At 50.0% G+C, this 25,808-nt stretch overlaps 1 protein-coding gene and 1 long non-coding RNA gene across 9 annotated transcripts in view; one reads left to right on the forward strand and one right to left on the reverse strand.

Moving 5' to 3' along the window:
• Positions 1-23,201, reverse strand: part of SLC8A1 (solute carrier family 8 member A1) — a 108,485-nt gene extending 85,284 nt beyond the window's left edge. For 3 of the 8 annotated variants that reach the window (XM_080584606.1, XM_080584604.1, XM_080584605.1), the window contains exon 1: positions 23,047-23,201. Coding sequence is in view for 3 of the 8 variants with exons in the window: in XM_080584603.1 (XP_080440729.1) it covers positions 14,078-14,124 (47 nt within the window). In the remaining 5 variants the exon portion in view is untranslated. Of the gene's footprint in view, positions 1-8,336; positions 9,403-14,077; positions 14,213-23,046 lie in introns of those variants that run through there. The other 5 variants (XM_080584610.1, XM_080584603.1, XM_080584608.1 and 2 more) reach the window with 5 other exon arrangements.
• On the forward strand, positions 4,379-13,041 carry LOC308191786. Its single transcript, XR_013948275.1, has 3 exons — positions 4,379-8,155; positions 11,945-12,093; positions 12,587-13,041. It is a non-coding gene; the product is annotated as an uncharacterized lncRNA (long non-coding RNA).
• Positions 23,202-25,808: the final 2,607 nt, after the last annotated feature.

Here is a 25,808-nt window from a genome sequence, read left to right on the forward strand (position 1 = left end):
AAGCTATATTTTCTCCTCAAGGAGAGCCTTTGCCATACTACATTTCTCCATTCCAAGTTAATTTAATCACATAGTACTTAAAAACGTTTCTATGAAGAGAGGAAAACGAGCATGTTGATACCTTTACCTTGCTGAAGCCTACAGAAGGCTGAACAGGTTTTGCTCGTAAAAAGAAAACAACACCCCAGAAACAAAACCAAGAAGAGCCGAGTCATGAAAGATAACAGCTTTTAAGAGAGGGGTAATATTCTCAGGTCCATGCCAGAGATGAGGACATGAGCAGGAGGCAGAGGCAACATCTCTGTAATACCTGGAAGGTCTTGCCCCACCATTTGCCATCTGCCTGCTCTCCAGTAAACACAGCGCCGGGCCCAAGAGATCACAGAATCACGGAATCATCTGGATTGGAAATGACCTTCAGGATCATCATGTTCAGCCACCAACCTGACCTATGGAGTCCCATCACTAAGCCCTGTCCCTCAGTGCCACGACTGTCCCTTAGTGCCAGATGCTTAGCTGCACGCGCTTGGAGCTGCAGACCAGCCCATCTGTACTAAAGGCTGCATCCAGTGACAGCGTCCCAGCTGTCACCTGTGCTTAGATGTGACCCCAACGGGATGGCAAAGCTCACCTTCCCTCTTCCTTCTCAAAGAGGTCTTGTTTCTCAGCACAGCCGGGAACCAGGCTTGCTACCGAGCCAGCACTGCTGACTGCAAGCGTACAGCCAGTCGTTCCCAGGGAGAAGCATTTACCCTCCAACAGGGACACACCAACGCCTCCTCGAAAAGGAGTGCCTGATCACCACCGCCCCTCTCCTTATGATGCAGAAATCACCCCTCCTCATCAGGGCAGGGGCTCGTTATGCAGGGACAGGCTGTATGCAAAGGAAGAAGTGTCTGGAGGATTGAGTACCATCTTGCACCCACGTTACGGGATCTACTCCTTAAAGAGATGTTGTAACGATGGATGAACGCCCTCCGCTCGATTTGCTTTTATTGAAGAATGCTGTAGTGGGATTATTGGGAGGGAAGAATAATACTGAAAATATATTAAGACAGTTATATGTAAATGGCATCTCCTCACTGGGAATTGTTGTTCTGTGCAGCAGCCCCCTCCCAATTTTCTAATTAAGTAAGGCAAAAGATACACCGAGCAGGAAGTGAGCAATTCAGAGAGCTGGGTGATAAGAACAGATAAGATGAACAAGAAAAAGCGTGTCTCCTGTATGAAGCTCAATTTAGAATACAGGAATTGTTCGCATCGGAAATCCTGCTAATGCTACGAGAAGCTCTTGCTGCTGGAGTCAGAAACCCCAAACATTGCTCCCCAAGTCACAGTCCCTAGACACCTTCTGCTTCCCAGAATGAAGGCTCTAGTCATTGCTTACAGATCTTAAGTATAAAATAAATGAAAACATGGTGTTTACAAAGAAGAGTACCTTGTTTTATGCCATTTTGCAGATAGCTAAGTTGAAACAGATGTGCGTTCATGGTCATTGAAGTTTAGCCGAAACATTAATTAGTCACCCAACATCTGTAATCCCGACTGTGTTTCACTCTGCTTCAAACCGACTCTTGGAGATGTTTGATAAAGGGGCTGTCAAAACACAAGCTGGCTTGGTATCTACTCTATTTATCCCAGATAACTCTTAAGCATTTAATTAATTAATTAATTTCAAAAATATGTAGGCTTAAGAAAAATTTAGTGTGGGCATAAAATATTACTCAGCTCTGTGGTTCTTCACCCTCTCTTTCTAAAGGGTAGTAGTTTCAATCAATAGGAAACTCAAAGCATCCACCTGCCCTTGTTCAGTTAATTTTCTCCCTGTGGCAAGTCAGATCCTTGCACATGTACAATTATTCAGAGCAACCAGGCATTGTGAAATCCCCTTGGCAAGAGGAGAAAACAGATGGTTCTAGAGAAAATATTATGCTTTGGGTCACTGATTTAGGTCATAAAGAATAGAAGAGTCCCATCATACTTTGGACCAACTCTGCAGTCTTAAAAGGATTTGAGCACTGGAAGTCTCAGCCAGAAAAAAAAAAAACTACTCACTAAATCAGATTAATAAGTCACTTGAACTTTATTTGCCATGTTCTTCCCTTTCAAACATTCTAACACAAATATATATTTTTTTAATCAAGTCCCATATTTCGTTAAACAGGAGGAACAAAGGCCTAGAGGCTTGCATCTGAGCAATCCATCTTTCTGGCCTTTCCATGCAGCTCTCCGTGTACAAACAACATTTTTCCCTGAGACAGCAGGAGAAAAGAGACGTGGAGCTTTTCTGGAGAGCCCAGATGGGTGGAGAAGGGCTGGAGCTTAATAAGGAAAAACTCACCAGCCTTGGCAATGTGCAGGCAACCTTCTTTGAGTGGCCATAGCATCCAGCAACCCTATGTTGGACTTTCTCCAACATTCTGCAGTGTGGTCATCAAAAACATTCGGGTGCCCCCCACCCTTCCTACTGGAACCAATTCATAATCAGCGTTATTAGCAGCAGGCTCAGGAATTATGGAGGGTTAGAAAATGCTTGGTCACAACATGCTGGCTACGCATACACAACCAGAGCCTGACACTCCAAATCTCTCTGAGAAGCAGCTGCTATAAAATTAGCAGTGTTTCTTTATTTGCACAGTCCAAAATAAACAACTCGGTCCCTGGAGACCCTCTTGCTTGGCATTTGCATGGGGTCTCGGCCCATGGTCAGCAGGCTGCTGCAAACCCAGCAGTAGGAATATTCCCAGACAAATCATTCATATTATTCTCTAACGAGAAGCAAGGCTACCAGAATGCCAGCCTTCCCTTCAAAGCCAACTTTGTTAGCTTTTCATTAAGGTGTCTCAATTGCATTTCCCAGCCAGGCCATCAACAAGAAAAGCAAACGCACGAGCTGGCTGTACACGTGTGGTGACGAACTGCAAGCTACCACCCTGGATCAGCACAGCCCTGCCCGTAAGCATCAACCCTACAACACAGGGCAGACCCAAAGCTCATTTTTTCCCCCGGATCCGGCTGCCTGGAGGCTTTCAGGTAGAGCTGGAGCTAGCCAGCAGAGCCAGCCCCCAGCTCACTTCCCAGAAGCTCCCCAAAGTGCCAGCAGCTGCTTTTGCAGTCACAAGAGAAAGCCTGCAAGGGGCTGCATGGTCCCTTTGAGGCAAGCTCAGTTTAGATCCAGACCCCAGCCAAGGGACATTTGGCCAGCCTTTCTTCCAGCCTTCAGTGCTGTAAAATCCCAGTTCTTGCCTGCAGCAAGGCTAAGAGGGCTGCAGAGATGTTTGCCTTCTGTCTGGAGAAGGGAGCTTGAGGTTTTCCCCTAGTCCTGGGCTTTACAAGCTGGTAGGAGAGAGCTCCTGCTGCCAGCTCGTGCTCTGGCCCCCCAGCTCCGGAGCTGCCAGATGGGGAGAGAGCAGCCTTTTAGCCTCTGCTCTGCCACGAGCTCCTCCAGGCTGAAGGAGCTCTCCTCCAGGCTGGCTGCATGCTGCGAGCAAAGCCAGCCTGAAAGCTGCTCCGCGCTTCAGCAACACACAGCTTTTCCTTTGCAGCAGCCTCCCAAAAGTCCCACTCCCATCTGGGCACGGCACCCGGGCCGTATCCACTTTTAGACCCTCCCTGCTGCTTTTCTGCACCTTTGTGTGATGAAGTTCGCAGCCGTTTGCAACAGGCTGGTAGCAGCATCGCTGTTCAGTGCGCTGAAAAACCACCTCCAGGCTGGCTGCCTTCGTTACAGGGCTTGGGCAGGAAAGGTTGGGCTCACGAGGAAGGAGTGGCCACGCAAAAAGAGAGACTTTCCGTGGGGAATTATCTTTCCATCACTTGACAGCAAGCACTCCGCAACACAGAGCAGCTGTAACGCAGCAGCCTTCACACCGTCACAGCCGCCACCACAGCCACCCGGCTGTGCCTACCCCACTACGACATCAGCTCCACAATAAGCATGGTTACAGTGAATTTATTGCAAGCCTGTATGGGAGAGTGTCCCCATGTTTTGTCACGGGTGCGCGGAAGGTGGGAGCTGCATCCTCTGAGACCTGAGCTCTCCAAATCCCTGCACCCCTTTCCCAGGTTCTCTTGAAGGAGAGCAGCACCTAAGAGTTAAATGCGAGCAGTTTTCCTGCAGAAAGCTTTGCATGCCCCGTCTGCACGAGTGTACTTGTACCCAAAGCCCTGTCTCCAGAAGGCTAACACCTCTCCACCTCCTTCTGACCCTTCCCGGCCACGCTGGAGCCTGTACACCTGCGCCTCGTTGAAAGCAGCAATCTGCCTCACAGCAGGATGGCTTGAGCAAACCCTGCACTGGGAAAAGATGTGATGACTGTAGGAAAAAAAAAAAAAAAAAGCCCCAACAAATCAACTGGTCTCTGACCATCAGTCAGGAAATCAGCCAAGAGCCTAGGTGCAGCTTCCTGCAGCTGAGGGACACAAAGAGGATGCCAACAGCCCTGATCTGGACACTGCCCCGTGGCGCAGCTTTGGTAAAACGTAGCTCCTGCCAGCTGTGATTTTTACCCATGACAGCAAGAGAAAGAGATGAATGCCACGCTGGCTGGACCTCTGGATCCGTGGAGGAAAGCTGAGGTGTCCAAAAGCCACGTTGCCACGCAGGGCAGCGGAGTGCGATGGCACTTTAAAGGCAGCTTGGAAAGCCCTTGGCTCGCAGCCCTGCTCCTTCTTCCTTCCACCCAGCTCTGTCACTCCGAAACTGCTGGCATCCCCTGCCCATGACCCTCTGGATCTCCACATCAGGAAAATGATTTCCAGGCCGTCAGCATCCTGATTGCATCAGTACAAAACCCATCAAAACCTTTCCAAATATAGTCAGAGGCATGAGCCCTCCATGAAGCCAATCGAGTAAAATACACACCAGGCCACACTGTTTTCTGTAAAGGACATTAAAAAGTTAGAATAATTATCAGTCCGCAACTGATTTTTCCAAGTATCCTATCTATCTCTTGCATGCAGCATCCAATCCCCTCCCACAATCTCCCCAGCAACTTTCCAAAATAAACAGATAAATAGAGAAAATAAATCAGCCCCCATAAAAAATTTCAGCCAGATTGGTTGAATTTGGGGGCAGCTTGTAGAGATTGAGCTTGGATTTTTTTTTTTTTTTTCATGGAGACTCCAGCTTTGCCTTTTAATGCATCGAGGCTGAGCGGCAAGTTGTCTCTTTTCTCTGCGATACACGAGCTCAGAGACGAAAATGCCAGGAAACGAGAAGCAAGGGAGAAATTCTTAATTCTTAATTCTTTGCGCTGTATTTTTTTTTAACATCTCTCCTCCTTGTTGCTGCTGTCTCCAGATCATTTCTCTATCCCTACCACCTGTTTTTTTTTTTGTCTTGTCTTTATTGAGAAGCATCCAATTTCTCTGTAAAATGACTGTTGGGAGGATAAAACATCGCTAACAAACCTTGCACTCCCAAGTAGGCTGGGAAGGAAGCATTTGCCCAGATCCTAGGGCTTCTGTAGAACAGGGCTTGCTCTCCTCTCTGCCTGCCTGTGCCCGTTTGTCCCCTGGGCTGGTAGCTCCGGGGTGGTCACCTGCGTGGTGGGATGTGCTCCTGGGCTCTATGGGGGGAAGGAGCAGAAGGCTTCAAGAGAGCAGAGCTCCCCTCTTTCCCCACCTCCCCGCGCCTATCCGGGGATGGAGAGCTGGGAGACGTCCCTGGGCATGTGTGTGGGGAAAGGGCTGGGGCAGCTTAATCTGGGCTGGAGGCCACCGTGGCACGCTCCATCCATCAGCTGGGTGTCTCCATCCCTCAGCTGTGTGTCCAGCCCGGGCTGGTGGAGGGTGGTCATCACCCAGAGGCTCGCACCGCTGACTCTAGAGGGAGCCGGACACCGGAGCCGAGCAGACACATGGATTTTAGACTGCCAGATCTCAGGAAAGACAATTTGAGCCCCCGGGCATGCAGGGCCTGGGCCACCTGCCTCCAGAGCAGGGTTAACCACCCCTCCAACCCCCACCTCATCCACCTCCTGCGGCTCCCCAACAGCTCTTCACAGCAGCAAATCTCACTTCTATTTGTAGCCAGGTTTCCTTAGGAAGCCAGGCGTATGAAATCACACTTTCCATGTCTGTCTGTCTGTCTGTTCACCCCCCCTCTCCCCCCAATTTCAGCTAAACTTGCCAGAGGGGTAGAGATAGTGGAGAAAGCCAAGTCCCTACGGGCTTCCTGAAAAGAGCTGGAGAGATACCATTCATGTACTGGGCAGGAGCTCAGCCCCTGTGGGATGCCATAGTCCTGACAGCACCCCGAGCACCCCGCTGCAGACCCAGGCACAGCCGGGATATCCGTGAGCTAGGAACACGTGTGGATCATGGCATCCAGCACATGGGCTGCTCCAGGTTATCCACAGCACCCGTATCACACGCCACTTGTGTTGTCCAAGAGGAATGGGTTGGTCCTCCGGAGATGCCCATACCTTGGAGGACGCTGGGCTTTATTACAAGGCATGAGATTCATTAGGATGCTGAACAGGGGCTTTTCCCCCAAAAGCCAGGAGGACTGTATGGCCCCAGCAATAGAACAGAAAACCAACTTCTGTCCTAGGTGCGATGCCAGGAAATTGCAACCCTGACGGTCCTGAGCAGAGCAGCACACCCCCAAAGAAAGGTCCGGACAGTAAAAGAAATGGATGTGCCCATGTGGCATCATCACGGTGCTGTGGGGACTCCTGAGAGCAAGGACACGAGCCAAGTCCACGCCGTGCTGGGTACAGCAGTGCCAAGAGAGCAAACCTGCTGCAGCCTGGGCAGACCCAGATCAGACATCTCAGGAGCAATTTACAACCAAAGACCTCAAAAAGCTCAGTGAGAGTTGGGTAAGAAGAAGCAGGCAAAATTTCCATGGCTTATCACTGCTATTTGATGTTGGCATTCAGGGATGCGAGGATAAAGAGTGAGTGCATCCTCAAACATCTTGAATGCAAACCCTGGTTCAGGAGAAGCTTTGAGCTCCCCAGCTCCCCAGCATTGTCTTTGGAGTTGTTTATGCTTCCAGAGAAACAGAGCTGGCGGGTATGAGAGGATTCAACTTTCCTGGGGAGATGCTGGGGGGGGGTCATGGCTTGACTGGTGGGTTCTGGCTCTAGAAATGCTTGGCTGTGCCCCTGTTGGGTTTAAATGCTAGAAAAGGGGCAAAGCTGCTCTTCAAGAACCAGCTGGAAGAAAAAGGTGAGAAGGAGACATGTATCAGATGCACCCAAGCGAGCACAGCTGCCTCTCTTTGGTGATGCCCACTGCCCCAGCCACACAGCACAGCTGTTTTCTCCTGGCTGCCATCACCACACCAACGTGCGAGCATCCCACCTTCCCCTTTCTGGAAAAAAGCACACCTCTTCTCTTCGGGGCGGCGAGAAAGAGCACGAGAACACCACCGGGAGAGTGCCCAGGGGACCCCAGCCTCCCTCGGCCCCCACTTGCATCGCCTGACTCCCGGTTTTCCAGCACCCGGGACGAGAGGAACGGCTCCAAGCGGAGCGCCGGCAAGAGGAGCCCTGAAATCAGCCACTCGCACCCACACGCCTGTGACCTTGTGGTTTTACTACGGCTTTCCTTTCCAGGCTCGGGTCCTCTCCCTAGCGCCTGCTGCATTTCTCCAACGTCTCGGCCGCTCGCTTTTCGCCCCGGAGACAGAGCCGAGCGCTTGGCACGGCTCGGCGGGGAGGGAAGCAACAAGGCTACGATGAAAGAATTAAACTCGCGATGACGGAAGAGCCCCAGCCATGCTTCCACCTAGACAAAGCCTACGTGATGAGCGCTGCTGAACGCCAGCCCTTCTTCGGAAGGCACAGCCGCTCGGGGAGGGAAACGGGGATTTCGGCGTGGCTGCAGGTGCCTCTGACCACTCGCCTCGGCACCCGTTTCGAGGCAGAACCCCCCGGGGCTGGAGGCAAGGCAGCCCAGCTGCGGGCACCGCCAGCCCCGCCGGGCGGAGGCACGGCTCCCCCCGGGGGAAGATGCCCGTAAGACCCCCGGAGGAGGGCGGGGGGGGGGGGGGGCGGCTCTCTCCAGCCCCCTCCCCGCTCCCGCACGCTCGACCCTCGGGGCGAGGGGAGGCACCCCTCTCCCTGCAGGCGCGCCTCCCGTCGCGACATGTCGCGACTGGCCGGCGGGGGAGGGAGGCGAGCCCCAGTCGCCTCGCCTAAAGGTACCGCGGCTGGCTTGCAAAAAGCATTCCCGGGCCGGGGAGGGGGGGGGGACACAGCGGCATCCCCCAGCGGCTCCCCATCCCCATCCCGCCTCCCCCCATCCCGGTACCGGAGACCCCCCCATACAGCCCCCCCGATGCCGGGGCGGGCAGGGCGAGGGCCGGGGGGTCGCGGACCTACCTGTCGGGGGGGTTGGGGAAGGGAAGAAGGGGGGGGGGGGGGCAGCAGCCGGAGCCGGTTCAGCAGCGGCGGGGCATCGCGGCGGGGCGCGGGGTGGCGGAGCCCCGGTGCGCGGCTGCGGCGGCGGGAGGGCGGGCGGGAGGAGGAGGAGGAGGAGGAGGGAGGGAGGGAGGGAGGGAGGGAGGATGAAGGGAGGGAGGGAGGGATGGAGGGAGCGCACACACGCACAGCCCCCGGGATGCGCTCAGCCAGCCCGCCCCGCAGGCAGCCTCCTCTCCCTCCGCATCCCTCCGGGGGCTGGGAGAAAACCGCCGGCCCTCCTCCTCCTCCTCCTCCTCCTGCTGCTGCTGCTGTTGCTGGAAATATTTCCCGATTTCCTCCTCGGAGCGAGGGACTTTGAAAGGCTGGGCTGGCTGCGGACCCACCCCCGGCCTCCCTGCCCGCCCTGCCTGGGGCAGCCCCCAGCCCTGCCCCGCTTGACCCCGGGTCCCGATCCTGCCCCCTGCAGCTTCCCGGGGCGAGCCCGACCCCATTTGCGCCCTGCAGGACAGAGGGAGCTGCTGGCAGGCGCTGCCCCCCCGTACGCCCTCCTCTTCCCCCAGCCCTGGGTTAGGAAGCCCCAGGAAGGATGGTGCCAGGGGTGCCCGTGTTATCCCCATTGCTGCTGTGGGGAGGCAGCAGGCTTGGGGTGTCCCAAAGGGCCCTGGTTTGGGGTTCAGCTCCCCCCTCGCATCCCCAGCATCATGGTGTTTGCAGAGGGCAGTGGGTGCCGTGGGGCTGTAGGGTGACAGGCAAGGGGCATACAGATCATTTAGCATCCTCCCGAGACCTGTTTCTGGCCACCTCCAGGCCAGCCCCTGAACCCTCTGAGCCTCCTGTCCCCACAGGAGGGTCAGTGGGTTTGGGAGGCCCCGCGGGAAGCCAGCAGCCCCAGACAGCCCAGCAGAGACGGACTTGGTGCACCTCAGGTTGGCCCAAGTGCCCTTCCTGTGGGCAATTCCCCTGCCGCCGCGCCTGAGCAGCTCCTCCACCCTCCGCTGGCTCCAGCAAGGAGCAGATGAACCCGTTGTCTCGCCCTCCAGGCAAAACTGTGAGTTTAGAAACTTAAAATAGGACCAAAGCTAATAACCCTTGCACTGGTAGCCACAAGCACCCGGCGACCCTGCGTGGCCCTCCTGCTCAGGTGCAACATGAACCCAGGAGAAGCAGAGCCACTACTGCAGCTCCTGCCCCGTCCTACCCCTTCTCCCCCTCATCTAGTCCACCTGTAATTTATGCCGCCACCGGCTTGTTTGTGGACTTCATTTGTGCTTTTCTTTCTTTCTTTTTTTTAAATTTTTTATTTCATTCTTTTCTGGTGGGGAGGGTGACATTTCCGCATCACCATTTTCTTCCAGCAGGGATGGGAAACTACATTTCTTTGGTTGGGATCTGGTGTCGGACACGGATAACATCACAACACCCTTTTTTAAAGCTCTCTGTGATGAGGTGACGAACCAGCAAGCCAGCTAGCTGTTATTAGCGTTACAGCTGCGATCGGTATGTAGTTCTGGTCTCACTTTAAAAGCTTATTGCCTACACGCTGGGTGAACATAATTTCCGAATCACTTGGCTTAGAGAAGACACTTTTTTGTGTCCAATAGCTAACTGACTGTCAGCCTCACCGCTTTTAAACTCTTCAGGGGAAGAACACAGTTGCATCTGGCCACGCGTGGTAATTGGATGGGACTCGATTTTCCCACCAGGGTGACTGATGTAGAGGGAGCACAACTAAACGGGGCACCAGACCCGGCTCCGGACCTGGCTGTGTCTCCCTGGTGCTTGGTTTGGCAGCAGCTGCGGGACGCAGGGCGCTGCACAAGGAAACCAGCTCGCTCGCAGCAAACACAATCCCTGCCGATGCTCCTTGCCCCACACGCTGAAATCTAATCGCTGCAACGGTAAGCAGTGCGGCTCAGATTTTAATTAGCTGTCAGCCGTGAAGCTCTCCCTAAAGCTCCCCGTTTCCCTCGGTTGTGTTGCTGACCTACTTCCCAGCTCTTTCGCTGATCACGGCGCACAACTCCTCGGGAGCACCAGGACGCTGGCTCTGCTAGCTGGTGAGATGCTCCCCGAAAAGCCAGGCACTTCCCCAGCCCGCCTCTCCCTGCCTGCCCCCGGGCACGCTCCTCTCTCCCAGTGCCTCCTGCCCAGACCCTCGGGAAGGCTGCTCCAGCCTAAGGTTGTTTTGGGACATCTGTGGAACAGGGGCTGGAGAAAACCAAAGCCTGTCAGCATTCGTGGTGGTGCTCGCTAGCCCATGCAATCCCCCCTGCCTTGTATCGCCCAACTTTAACCATATGGGACAGAAAAGGTGAAAGGAGATGTGGTGTTATCCCACCCGTACCGCACAGCTGCCTTCATCTGCTAGGAAAGTTCTTGATTAGGAGGGATGTGAGGCCGAGAGGCTGGCAGAAGATGTCCCCCCACTCTCCAGACCCTCTCACACATCTTTCCAGGCACATTCAGACCTTTGTTTTTCAAAGTCCCCAAGTGAAAGGTGGAGCTGGGCTGTGAAAGAAAGAGTCTAACTTGGGGAGTATCTCCCTTTCCTTCCCTGTCTCTCTTTGCAGCCATGCAAGTGAACACCTACCATTGCAAACACACTTACAACCACTAATTGCAGTCACAAAATCATGGAGCTTCTCATGCCGGTGCTAACGAACGGTTCATTCATTCATTCATTCATGCACACCCACAGCTCTTTCCGACAGCAGCCCGCATCTCTCTGCAGTCGCTGGAGGAGGTTTCTGGGTATTGTCTACGTACGCAGAGCAGAAAGACAATCCCTCCCTGCAAATAAAGGAGTTAGTGGGCTGCAGAGCCTACAGGACAGAATGGTGCAGGCCAGTTCTCTGCTCAGTACTTTGTGAAGATGTGTGAACTCCTGCATGCTTCAGAGGAGTGGGTCACAACCCCCTAGATATTTCTTGTGTGGGAAATTCCTGCCTTAAATTCCCTGTAAAAGAGATGAGGGGCCAGGGAAAGGGCAGCCTTCGGCCCAAACACAGCAGGATCATCTGTCCCACCACTCTTTCTTGGCCTTATCTGGAGCGTCCCCTCGGTGGGATGCTTGGGCTTCTGCTCCAGCTTTTGTGGGTACGGATAATGCTGGAGGATAACCAGCGAGCCCTCGTCGGTTAGTGCTTAGTCATTTCCGTCCTTGCTTTCCTTGAGTCCCTCAGGAGATGCCAGGGATATCCTGCAGGAGCAGATGGGATGTCACCTCTGTCTTGCCATCCATCTGTCACCACTCCTCGCTGCAGCAGCCCTGAGCGCGCGCCCACTGAACCTTCGCTGGCTCCCCTCTGCATGTTCTTGGCAGGGACCTGGAGATCCCTGCAAGTTGTATTTCCAAAAAAGATATTTCTAAACATAGTTTCCAGCAGTCTGAGCATTCACTTTCACTGTCACCTTCACACCAGCCTTTGCTGGTTGGAGGATAAATCAGGCACTTAGAAATGTGAGGGGCAGCGTGGGACACGGCGGTGAGTAGGAAGGGCAGCTCTGTGCTGTACACCTTATATTTCTCTTTAAGCTCTCCAGCTCTTTCACCGTATCTGTTACAGTCCGAGGTCTGATGATCCTGGGGAGCTCTGAACACACAGCAGTGGTCCATCGGCCAGGCAGAGGGCTTAGATGTCGAAGGTGTCTTCTACCCCTGGAAAACCGAGTGCTAAGACCCAGGGAGAAGGCAATACTCAGCGAGGGCATTTGGGTAAGTCTGTGAAAAAACTGGCAGCTTGTGGTTTGCTCTCACTGTGATGCTCTGGGAGCCTGCAGAGGTAACTTGAGAAACTCTGCTTGTGCCACTCGCAAGCTTTCCCCTGAGTACTTGCTCTACTCCACGTTTCACAGAGGTTTAAATAAATCCAGAGCACCCATCGGTGGGCAGAGCACTCAACAGCTTGGGAGAGCTTTTTCCTGGAGGAAGGGCTGATGTGTGGCAGACCAAAGAAGGTCTTTGCACGGGAAACCACCTGGCTGGGTTGAAAGCAGAACTAGCTGTAGGGTCTGGGGATGGAATTAGGGAGCCTGGGAACGGGGAGGGCTGCAATTATTTTGCAAACGTCTAGTGAGCAAAACAAGACACACGCTTTGAATGCAGCCCCAGAATCTCACTTCTCCTTTGAGTAGAAACTCAAAAGCCTTCTGGCAGCTGTCATTTGTCTCAGCAGCACCAACATCTCACTCCTGTCCCTGTTCCGCAGGCCAAAACCGCCTCCTAGCCTGAGTCACTGGAAAACGAAGGACCAGATGTCCCCTGCTTGACTGTCTGTCCCTTAACATCTTTTCCCACCAAAAATAAAAAAATAAAATAAAAAAAAACTTTAGCTGTTACAAAACTGCAGAATACAGGAACTAGAAATGCAGATGCAAGGTCAATTAATTGAAATAAATTTCCCAGTGAAAGCAATAGCCTGGGGACTCAGCTGCCTCCAGAAGAGCATCCTGCAAGGGGCCCCGGAGCAGCAGTGTGCCAGCTCTGGGACACCACTAAAACGGGGCAGGCACGAGCACTCCCTGGTTGAAGCACCAGCTCTTTTCACAGCCATCCCAAGCCTGCCCTGGCCAGGAGAGAACCTGGCTGAGCAACAAGAAAAAAAAAAAAAGCCCTCCTCTCCCCCCAGTGAAACAAAACCAGAATTAAAATGTAACCGAATGGTGTGTTCTCTGGGTTTGCCTTCTGTTTTCGAAACCTAGGGTTTTCATGTTTTCCAGTTTACTTGGTAACCAGAAGGGAGTTAAAAAAAATAATGAGAGAGATGAAATATTGGCATGTAACCCTGTGCCTCTAGGAGCTGGGACTCGAAGAAAAAAACAAAGCACAAATACCACGGCGATGTGGCAAGACCTGGAAAGCTGTGCATTGCCAGCTGAAGACTGTGTGATGTTTCCTCGGCATCTCCAGTGTCACACGAGGCCACATCCCTCATTTGATTTTAATGCCATGCTCCCATGGCCATCAGCGGGCGACCAGGGGTAAATCAGACGTAGAGCATGGCTCTGGCTGCGGCCCCTGGTCATGAAGGTAATTTGGCCTCCTCTGCACCATCAGTCTGCCAGCCTTGAGCCAGGCTGGGTGCTCCAGGGAGAAGAGACCTTTTCATTAAAAGCAAGAAGGGACTGACCTCAGCTGCTTCGGAGCACCTTATTTATATTTTATTTATATATTCCGAGCTGAGAAAGCAGCTGGAGCACCTTGCAAAAACCAAGCCCATTAGACAAGAGGATGTGAAATGACTTCTCTTAAAGGGAAGCTAGCTGGTCTTCCCTCTAAGGGGCTCTAACCGGTGCTGTGCTGGCAGGGTGGCCTGAAATCTTCCTTTCCTCTTTGCTGCTCCAACTCTGCCTTCCTCTGCCTCAGCCCTGCCTCGTCTCAAACAGAGAGGGGAGAAGGAGAAGAAGAGCAGATTTAGCTTACAGATAACCTAATGGCTATGGTTTTGTTTTGTTTTGTTTTGTTTTGTTTTGTTTTTGGGGTGGAGATGAGGCTGGGACTTTGGAGAAATGAAACCGCACTGTTTGTGAGGCTGTGTTCTCCATTCAAATCCCCCATGTTGTCACGTGCCAGCCCTGTTCCCCACCTGGAGTTTCAAACCCGGCCTCTTCCAAAGCTGTTCAGAGCCCAATGGCTTCTGCACGGCTTTCCAGATTGCACGGTGCCTTAACACAACAGAAGCTGGTACTTTGCCACCCACCTCTTGGTCAGAAACCCCCAGGTCTCTTGCGAAAATCTCCTGCTCATGTGGGGAGCCGTGCTCCTGGCGAAACGGCCTGGGTTGTGAGGCTGTGCTCCCGGGTTTGTGAGCGCAGGAGGGACACGGGGGGTGTGTGTGTGTGAACGTGCGCATGCGTGCAGATGTTTCCTAACTCAGATTGTGCAAGCCCCGACTTCTTCCCTCTGTGTTTGTGCTTACTCAGATGAACTCTTGCTCTCCTGCGAGCGCTCCCCATCTCTTCAGCGAGTGAGACAGTTTCCTGTACGTAGCTGTCAGTCCGGGAACGCAGGCTGCTGCGGCACTTGTGCATGTGCAGGCTGGAGACCAGGGAGGAGAACAGAGCAGGGACCTCGGGATTCACACGTGCCCCGGCTCTGAACCCTAGCTGCTGCTGCACCTCCTGCCCCACCAGGGTTTTCATCCTTTGTTTAGCTCCCTTCCACGTGCATCACGCACACTAAGATAGCTTCTGGATGCTGCCACCTTCAAGACACCAGTGTGCTATTTCTGGTATTTGTGCCAGGGCTGTTAACAGTGTCTGGTATTTTACTTGCCATCAGTAGACTCCAGAGTTAACAGCTGTATTTATATGAGCAGTGGCGTTAGGAAGGTGGGCAGCAGCTGCAGAGCCACCAGCGGGAAGAAATGAGAGAAGTGAGAGATCTAGAAGACCTGATCCAAGAGGAAACATTGCAGGAACTCAGACTATCACGTTAAGAGAAGACATATCCTCATAAAGCCGAAGGAATAGATGTCTCCCACTCCTACTGTCAATAAGATAAGAAGTCAAGAGGTTAAACAACAGCCAGGGAGCCTGAAGTTTGAAATGAGGGTAGGATTTTTAGCCACAATAGTAATGGTGTAGCCAGCTGGATTGTCTGCAGAGAGGGAGAAGTCATGGGAAGGTTTTAAGACCTGGATGAGCAAGCCTCTTTCCAGATTGAGTGTCAGTGGCCCTGCTCCCAGCATCATTTCATCAGGAAGGTGTGTTTGACAGGTGAACAAGCAGGAGACGTGCGTCATTAACTCACTTAGCAACCTCTTCTGATAGCCTTTTGTGTGCACACATTCACATCTTGAAGCTTATCCAGATGCTCTCAGGAGCTGGTGGTGCAGGAAGGCTTGTGTTGGGCTTGTGTTGGTCCTTCTCAAATCCTTCACTCTCCGTCCTGTCCCACTGCCAGCTACAAGCAGAGGAACGCACACAAATGGCCTGCCCCTGCCCAAAATGCAGCACCAGGACATTCTCCAGAGCAAGGACAAAGTGACATCCATGCAGGTGACTAACCCTGACTTAGGGCTACCTAAGATGCATCATGATGAAATGGTGGCAGAAGCCACCAGACCCTGCTAACAACAAAAAGAGGAGTAATATATATGTAGCTGCCTATTCCTGGACAGTTACAATCCTAACCAGATAGCAGCATGAAAAATGGCAGAAAAGAGAAACACTGGATATAAGAAAAGCAGGGGACTAGTTTAATTGCTGGCCGAAGTAGAAATTACCAAGGCAACCATATGGTGAGTAAGAACTAAGTGTATACAGCCAGCAAACCTGGGGCCAGCAAGGCAAGTGTAAATATGGGTGGATGGCTTGTCTGGAAGGAGATAAACTTGGTAAAGAAGCAGGACCTGGGAGGAATAGAAGGGACAAAAACAGAACATAAAATAAAGCAAGTACCATACGTAGGACCTCTTGGGCAGGGGCTGTTGTTCAGCCCAGTTCTTAGCTGTGGCAGTGAAACATCAGCTTCATTAAGGTTGGAGTCGTGAAGCTTGTCTTGTTCTGTAAGTTTCCGTAGGCTGCATACATCAAGGCACATTTCAAGATAATCACACTGTCTGTTTCAAAGGGAAGAATGTTAAAGTCGGGTATGTTTTTATCAACAAGGACAGAAAATGACTAGCAAACACGAGTAGTGGCACAGCTCTAAATGCTTACAGACTTGTCCTGTTTTGTAGCATTCCTCTAGGTTTGTGCATCAAAACATGCTTAAAAATAGCCTGCTTGGCTATTTTTAAAGTACAAAGATTTAAACTAGGTACCCCCTTAATCTGCAAGGTCCAAAGGTTTTCTAGTGCCCCACCATGGAGGTACACCTGCAGGCATTTTCATCCACCAGGCACACGTGGAACAAGGTGCACATCCAGACAGGTTTGTCCCAGCCTCTGAAAATGCAAGGACTGTGACCAAATTATGGATCCTCAGGTGGGTCTTTGAAGTTTTAAAATGGAGACTCTCAAGTGTCTAGAAAGGCGTTGATTCATTTTATGAAGTACTCATGACTTGTCCTGAATCTTACTCAAAGGTTGTTTGCTGAACAGATATGTCATTGCCCGCTAAGCATATTTTCACTGACAGACAGTAAAAGGCTTTTTCTTCTTTGATAAGGAAATGTTGTTTCTTGGAGCATCTATTTTCCGCAAAAAGTGGTTCTCTCTTTCAAAATGAGAGAAACTTTTAAAATCCATTTGCTTTCCAAGCTGTTCTGTGGACTAGGTCAAGCACAGAATGCAGCAGCAACAGAAGCGCAGGACATCATGCAAGGGTCTGCTGTGGTGCTGGGGCTCTTTTTTTTTGGTGCTAAACCTCTGGGTAAAATAGCCAGAAAGTTCGAGGAGAACATCTTTCACAGCTGTATATCTGTCTTTTTACAGCATGAATTGACACTACCAAGAAGATTTGGAAGGCCAGCTAGAATGTTTCCACAAAGACTTGGCTCAGCTGCAATTTTGAAAGACATAAAAGGGAGGTAAATTCTGGAAGTTAAACCTATATTAACCCCTTAGTCAGGGTGGGGTTTCTGCCGTGTGCTAGAACATCGGTATAACACGTGGCTGACATCTGAAAGCTCTCACAGCAGGCAGCAGAGCAGCAGTAAACATGGTTATTATGGACAGTCAGTAGGAATGAAGACCTACTTATCCAGCTCAAGATGGGGCAATCCAGAACATCTGTCTTGCTCCTGAATTGGGCATTCACCCTTGACAGGAGATGCTTTTGGAGCCTCGCTTCAAATAGCTATGCTCTGAAGAGCTGGCTAAATCCAGGAGGTCATCTTAGAATAATATTTGGCGGGCCGAAGTGACCTAACATTTAACATGCTTTAAAGGACCATATGGAATAAGTTACGCCAGAGTAAAACAAACACTTGTCTCTCACATCCAGTGTTATTGTTAGCAACTTATTTGACTGTGTGTATTTCTCAGCAGCGACAATGACTCACTAAATAACAGGATAATACCACGGATCGCTAGCATGTTGTGGTCTGCGGCCACAGGAAGGGTTTTACTTTTGCTGTGTACATGTTGGCAGCCCCAGTGCACTAGCAGCAAATCTAAATGTTTATTGCCGCATCCAAGTGCAAAAGCACGAGGCCTCTGCTTGGAGCCGTTCTGTAAGCCAAAGGGAAAACGCCGGGCATTTTTAATGTCACGCTTACCAAACTGCAGCCAAAGCAATAGGCTGTGAATTAGACACCAGGAGAGGAGATGTCACCTTCCTTTTGCTTTCTTGTTCCAGTGTGTGGATTGGCGATCGCTGGTGCTGGCAGTCAGCATGGGAGCAGGCTGTTCCGGAGGGATGGGCCTTGTGTTCCCCGTCTAAAGCCCAAACCTTGCTGTGGGTTGCTAATTTTGGACACAGGCATCAAAGCACGCTGACTTGGAAGGGTGAAGAGGTTGCAGGGCAAGAGATAAGAGTGGTCCGTCAAACCCTAGGCCTGTGCAGAAAGCTGGGAGTAGCCAGAGCTGCCTCAGATGGCCAACCACAACCTCTTGGCTGCTTCAGAAATCATGCAGGCCTCTGCCCGAGGCCTGACACCCTGAGCCCCTGCTTGAAACGCAGTGGGTCAGCCCCCTGTATAGCCTCCACCAGGCCCCTGCCCTGCCCCTTACTTCCTAATGCTTGTTGGATCTCTCGGACCAAACTTGGTGTCTGTCAGATCTCCCTGCAGCCTGGGGGACCTCGCTGCCTGGAGGAGCACTTTCAGGTGGGTTTCACTGGAAGATCCAAGCCCACCTGCCATTGGGTTGAGGGCTCTGCAGGCAGCCCAGGAAGGCAGCAGTGCCCTTTCTCCCCCTGCGCATGGCTGCAGCGATCTATCTAGCTGACAAAGATGACACCACGACCCCAATCCAGTCGTGCTGCAGAAGAAGGTATCCAGTACACCCCAAAGTAGAGAAGAAAGCAAAATGGGAGCATCCGACGTGCAAAGGTTTCCAAGAGGGACTCAAGTAAGCCTTGGTGGTGGGGATAGAAAGGCAGCAGTAGCTGTGCAGGCCACATTCCTGTACTTAATACATGTCGTTATTTTTCCATTTTCACATTTTCCTCCAGCTCCCCGCTTCTGCTTATGTAAGAGGAAAAGAAAAACAAGCCAAGTCGATGTTCCAGCAAAAGGAAGGACAACTCTCCGAGAGAGCAGGAAATGGTGTGTGCTGGTGTCATATGGGATTAGTCTGCAACCTCCAGGGCATGCTGCGGTCTGCAGGACAACCTGGGAAAGATCCCAGGGACAAAACCTCTGATGAAACTCATCCTGAACAGGATGAAGGGCTTGAAAGCAGCGGGAGACTGGGGGGCAGGAAAAAGGCTTTACACCTCGTGTGGTATAACATATTCCCATGGGGATTAAAACAACCCAAGCACTGAAGACTCCAGTCAAGTGTGGAAAAAGTCTATACCCAAACAGCACTCATTGGCAGAAGAAGCTCTGGAGTGTTTGTCTTCTTTGGGTATTCACAGACAAGCCATTAATCACTGTTAAGTGAGGGGCACGTGTCTTCACACTGTACCTTTCCTGAAATCCAGGTATTTTCTGGAATCCCAGTTTTGTGAGTGTCTCCCTCCTACCTCTGCCCACCTTTCTGCTGAAGGAAACAAATGTGGAGTTTTCTGAAGTGCAACGCGTGGCTCTTCTCTGCTCACACATTTGGAAAAGGCCCAGCTAGAGACATCAGAAACTGAAACCTGCACTTCATGTTTGCAGTGTCAGAGTTCAGCATTCCAGGGATTTGGGAAAGATCCTAAAAGCAAACATCCCAAACTCAGGAGGAAGTTGAGCATTAAATGCAAAAGAAATCCAAATATGTTAAAGTATGGAAACCAAAACAACTTCTGCTTTGCCCTGCAGTGACCCTATGCAATAAGAATACAATTGTGATTAGATCACAGCAACGGTTGGAGCCCTAGATAAGAATAAACTGAGTTTTGAAGACCTCCAGACTTACTGCATTGTTTTGCCATGTTTTTCCCCCATGCATTGCCAGAAAAATACTGAGTTCCTTAAAGAATGAATTCAAAAATGAATGTCAACTCATAAATTGCCTGATTTGCCTGTAAATTGGCAGAAAACACCAGCACTGCGTAAAGCTGTCATTTTGCTGCCTCCTACCATAGCAGTACATGGAAGATCAGAGGATGAGAGGGGGCGATAATGAAACCTCCTTCTGTTCATAGGATTAAACGCTGGGTGACAGCAAGGTCCTCTCCAACGTGCGTGACCTCACCACCTCTAGGCAAAGCCCTTCCACCATGCAGGTGTCTGTGCATGGTTTCTTCTGGCTTTTCCTTCCTCTTAACTTAGAGTTCTCCCACCTCTTTCTCTAGAAAAATCCACCTGTGCATCTTAGATGGAAAAACTCTGACCCCAAACGCCTTAACCTCAGCCAAAACCTCGTGTAGCAGGGGAGGACCTAGAAATGTAGTCTTTTTACCAGGTGGTATCCTTCATCCACACATGTAACACTATGGCTCAGTTTGCTGGTGAGACCCTGAGTACCTGAAAGCTCAGTGTCACTTAAAGGCATTAAGGGCAACTCATGTCATGGGATGGAAAGTTAGGAGTAGTTCATGTCTCTAAGTGACCAAAATGGACAGCTGGATTTAGACCAGCTGAGGGTGATTTACTCATCTCTTCATACTGTGCAGTCAGCTATTTTATACCAAAGTTTTACAAAGAGGAAAAAGCCTGTGAAGCTGAATGGCTCACGGTTTAGTATTGTGACACCAATAAATAAATAAATAAATAAATGGCAGTGCATTTTCTCTAAAGCACAGATATGTAGAGGTATTCTCATTTTCCACATGAAGTTCTATTCTTACGCAAAAGTATTGTGGCCACATGTGCATAAAAGATGCTGGGTGGATTTGTGCAGCCATGCATGAGATGGCAAGCAGCGAGTGCCAAGGGACACACGGCAATATTCACAGCCTGCAAACTCAAAATTTTCCTAAAATATCATTCCTTCTGGAGGAGTGCCTGGGTTTGTGAGTCCTCTAGCAAAACCTTCCCCAGGTTGATCATTGTCCCTTATCCTGAAGACGAAGAGAAGAGAAAAGCGAGGTAGTGTTTTGGGAACAAGAAAGTCAAATAAGACAGCTTCCCATTTTCATGGGCTGTTTTTTGCAACATTACATTCTTTCAGGCCTCGGTTCCTCAGGCAAACCGGATTTGAATTGGCAAATGGGTCTGCAAGTGTCAAGGCTGGGAACGGGCAGGGCTAGCCTATAAACCCTTTGTCCTAGAACAAAGGCAATAAAAAGTATCTGGCCAGGGAAGTGGATCAGTCTGTCAATGTGTCCCCAGAATCTGCTCCAATCTTCTGACTCATTAGAGAAAAGACAGAGGTGGTTTCCAAACTCCATCCTTCAAGGAATCACCATAAAAACGTTGAAGTCATTGGAAGGGGGAGAATGCACACTGGGATCGCTGCGAGTCGGAGCCAGTTTGTAAAATCTTTGCCGAGTGACTTCACGTTGTAGCCCTCCTCTGTGTGATTTATGTCGAGGACTGTCTCTCCTCGGGCATACCTCACACCACAAGCATGACTTTTCCCCTCACACAAGAAACTGTGCTCAGGCACCATGACAGCACGTCCTTGCTCACTCCAAGTGCCCTCGTGGCAGAGGCAGCTTCCCCTTGCCCGTGGCCTGCAAGGACGAGCACCGAGCTGGGCCTGATGGTGAGGAAGAGGAGGGCTCCCCCTTCCTCCTCCACTTGCTCCAGCGAGGAACGCTGCGTGGGAGGACCTCACGGCGGATGCTCGGAGGCTGCAGCGCTCGTCGTGACTAGTTGCTTGCAAAAAACACGGTAGTGATACTACTGCGAGCACTCGATTTGCCTATTTATATTCGTGCCTAGTGTCTCGGAGTGAAATCCCGTCAGCTTCACACGAAGGACCAAATGAATACCAGCAATACCCATGACTAATCAACAGCAAATATTAATAACAGCTAGTGTGCTGATAACAGTAATAAACCTTAGGGATAACACAGCCCGCCTGATATTGCTTCTCACGGAGGGGCACACAAAGGAGGGGTCATTTGCAAGGCTCTTGGGCAGCTCTGCCAAACAGAAAATGGAAGCAATCCCAGTAAGCAAGGAAGGCAGAAGCGTCCTTTTATTGTAATAGCAAAAATATATATGTATAAAAAAATCATTTTCTATTGGCTCAATAGCAATTAAAAAGCTATTGGCCACAATCAGTTGAGGATTCATTTCTGTACTCGCATGTCTATAGAGAAGTGATATGTACTTGTCATAAAAAATAAAAGTTAGCCTGGCACAGAGAAATCTCAGCCTAATTGTGAGTATTTCCTTTCCACTGCACGAGAAGACACCAGGCAAAGGGAAGATGTGCAACTCAGTGAGTGTGAAAACAAGGACTGTGGGAATATCCATGGAAATGCTTGCTAAATAAGGGGGAAAAGGGGCTGTATGCACAGACTACTATGGAGTTACAAGCAAACGCTCCCATTATGTTCGCCTTATGTAATGACAAGGGAAAGCATTTTCATTCATGAATAGAAATGCTTATGACATTTGTGGTCTAGTAATTTCCCTTTACAATCATCCGTCATCACATCTCTGGAAATCTCTGACAATTTCAGTCATATTCCTGATATTATGTTCAGTTCTTTCTGTGTAATTTCACTTCACCTGCTCTACTGTTTTTTCCAGTCTATTAACCACCTGAAAAATGAGAAAGCTTTACCTAGCACTTTGTAGTGGGAGTATGAATACTGTATTATAACACCTGAAAGCACACAAACTGATATGCAAGTGCCATTCTGTAGCATTTAAAGAAAAATCTTGTGTTTAACTGTACCATCCAAAAGCAACACAATTTGGAGCCAAGGCTACAAAAAGAGTTTTTTTTTTTTAATGTGTGTGTGTGTGTTCCGTGTAACAAAACACTTTAGTGAAGAAAACCTTTCTGCCAAGGGTATACTTTGTTTTTTGCCAATGCCCGGCTCACAGACCTAACATGTTTCCCTGAGAGTTTGAAGGAGAGCAATTACTTCTGCGCTTTGGAAATATTCACAATAGCACACAGCTGTTTTCGCTGGGGTCGACTTTCACAACACTATAACGACGGTTAAAACCATACCAAAAATCCTCGCACAGGATGTAATCAACCTCAAATCTGCAGAGAAACATTGAGAAACTGCCTCCGACTGCCAAGAAAAACAACAGCCGTTTACAACAGGCTCTTCCCGATGTCCACTCAGCTCAAGCCACACGTCGAACAGGACATCTCAAAGCGAAAGTAGGGCAGACCGGAGAAAAAAAGCCCCTTGACTATTTTTAAGAATTTTCTAAGTAGTGACACAAAAAGGCTCAGGCGCTGGGAGCCACCACAGATCCCTCCTGCCCCTCTGTGCACCAAGGCTCCAGCATGGGTCAGCTTGCAAGCCCGCGTCACGAGCGATGAAACACCCGTTTTCCAATTTTTTTTTTCTTGACTCTTTCAGACACTTGGAAAGTTTCTGTCCCTCCAGCGGCAAAGCTGTTATATGTCATGTTCCTCGCTCCGAGAGCTTGACTGCTATGCCGCTGTTAGAGCCAGCCCATAGCCCCAGATTTACGGGGTTTTCGCAGGATGCCTTTCTAACCAAAAAACCTAGGTGTTCCCAAGAAAAGCTTGAATTGATTTTCACTTACCCCAGCCGCGTCTCAGCCGTTGTGGGTAAAGCAGAATGGAAAAAACCCTCATATGATAGTGTCTCTAAATTTACCAGAAAGAAAGGAGCTGGGGTGCTTGTCCTTTAAGTGTCTCTAAAGATGGTTTGCATAGCTGGATCTCAGCTTATCTGTGCTTTTCTGCTTTTGCTTCCATACATGGATCTGTTCCCAACAGTAACTTCAAGCTGTCGAAAAGAAGCTATCTGGCAGCTTTCAGCTTCATCCAACACATAAATGAGCAGAAATAAATAAATAACGATCTTTTCTGCTGGTTCCCCTCTTTGATTTGCACCTCAGAACCCCTTTTTCTTCTTTTTTTTCTCCCCAGATTAACTTTTTGCTGTTTTTTTCCAAAGGAATTCCTAGGTGGAGGCAAATAGATATGACCAAGTCCGATTTTTCTCCTCCCTTTCCTACAAGCTCACATAATTTTATTCTCAGAAATATCTTTTTTGTTGCTGTTGTTGTTTTGCTTATAGGTCAGGGTTTTGTGCTTTTATGACTTGGAAGCATTTCAATGGAATATACATCATGTCTGCAGCAAGGGAAGGTTAAGAGTCAAATTTTTGGAGAGAGAGAGATTATAGAAGAGCCACGTGACTGCTCCCGGATTAGCAGCAGTAGCAGAAGGAAGCATTCCTCTGATATTACAGTAGCCACCGTGGGACGTGCCTGAAACACTGAAGAGTGGAAGCTGCAGTTTGGAAGCTCCTCACAGATGTGTTTATGAATAAATCACTCCTCATTCTCCTTTCCACCCCTCCATTCTCTCTAGGTTTCAGTTTCAGAAAGGGCTGATATTGGGCAAAATTATTATTATTATTATTATTTTGTACAGGGAGCCCTGTATCACAGGTCAGGAAACTAGTCAGATAATTAACCTTAACTCTGCCCTTTGTTACCTCTGCTGTACAAATAGGAATGTTAAAGACTCCACTGAAACAGCTGGACTGAATATATATATAATTATTTTTGTGTATTATGGTGACAACTGGGAGCAAAGAAGATTATGGAGGACCTAACTGACTGCTTCAGACCAGACTCTCTGGGTGACAGAAAATGAGTGAAAGACATATTCAGGCGCTTAGATACTGGAGGTTGAACGTAGATGTCCACAACCAGGCCATTTGTATTGACAATGTCACCCTTGAATCTGGTGGGTTTGATTCATTGCAGAAGGAAGTCCCTGGTATATTCCCCCACATGAATGACCTTGTCTCTTTGAGATTTTGCCTACACATTCGTTGAACACTTGGCAGAATAAAAGTTTTGGTAAGGTCTCGGCAGCACCACCTCCGCAGTTACCGATAAGCGTTATGTTACAAATTTCCCGATTAGAGGTGATGCTCACCTAAGTGTTAGGGCTAACCAAAACGAGATAAGAAAAACAAGACTGTTGCTTTCAATTCATTGCAGAAGTGTCATCCTTATCATAAAGGAAACGTTGAAAACCACAGGCATACATAACTTAGGAAAAACACATGTGGCTTTGGGTACTTGTAAAAAAGATGATAATGCAGCACTCTGAGTTTGGGTAACCACAAGGCCAAGGGGGGCAGGCTCTTTTCTGGCTTTGATCTGCCCTTCTGCACAGCCGCTGCATGTCACCCTCCGGATGAATGGCACCACCCTCTTTGAACTCAGCTCTCCACACAGACTGGCCAAAGAGCTTTTCATATTTTCCATCGAGAGCTTTTCCATTTGTCCCTGCTAGGAAAGGTGAAGTTTGTGTCAGGGCATGCAGGCGATAAGGTGAAAGACATTTTCCTAAAGCAAAAGAAAAAATGGACGGTGGTGTTAGCATGTACCCAGTGGACCATAGGGAGGTGGAAATAAAACCCCACTGCCCTTGGTGCCCGTTGACTTGTCTCCTCCTCCCTGGTCACCCTGCATTGACCCTCCATCCACCCTGGGTCCCCAGCGCCAACCCGACCCTGCCTCTGCTGCAGTTTTGAGCCACCGAAGAGGTGTTGAAGCCTCTCTTCTGAATATCAATGTGAATTTCACAAGCGTGGTTTAAATATAGCTGCTTGCTTTCCTGGGAGACCCTGTAGCGGTATTCTCGCTGCAGCAAAAGCTGCACCATATGCCCAGCATTCGCAGCCGCTTCCCAGAGACCGCCAGGGACTTGTTATTCTGCGCTTGGCTCACACGCTGTTCCAAAAGAAAGGCTTGCCGGGGAGAAAGGATGGAGGGACAGACTGCAGCTGACGTATTTCACACATTCAGATGTGCAGCTCAGGTGCGCCTATGCAGCGTTACACGCTGTGAGGGCCGGACACGGCTCTGAGCAACCTGATCTAATGTGGAAGTCAGCCTAGCTCTGAGCAGGGGCTGGACCTCCAGAGGTCTCTCACCACCTAAATTATCCTGTGATTCAGCGAGAAGCTCAGCTTAAAATACAGACATATGGCAGAGGCATAGTAAAGAAATACGAACACTTAAGACACCTGGGTCAATTTCTGTCTTCCTCTTTTTTTTTTTCTTGTTTTGTTACCATTTATCTTACAAACTCTTTGAGCGTGGTCCATCTCTCATGCCATACACAGGCCAACGTCGCTTGGACTTTACTGCCCTGCAAGTGAAAAATCTCCCTTTTTCCTAAGGCAAACTGATTGCAAAACGCAGTTGGGCCCATGCCCAGGTAAAGCACAAGAAAGTCAGGCAGCCATTCTTTCCTTGTGTTAAGTATGTAAAGCTCTGCAAGTGAGTAAGCCTTTTTCTGTTTAGGGTAAGCAAGG

The sequence above is a fragment of the Anser brachyrhynchus genome (assembly GCF_964034855.1).
Source record: "Anser brachyrhynchus genome assembly, chromosome: 3".
In the NCBI taxonomy this organism is placed as follows: domain Eukaryota; kingdom Metazoa; phylum Chordata; class Aves; order Anseriformes; family Anatidae; genus Anser; species Anser brachyrhynchus.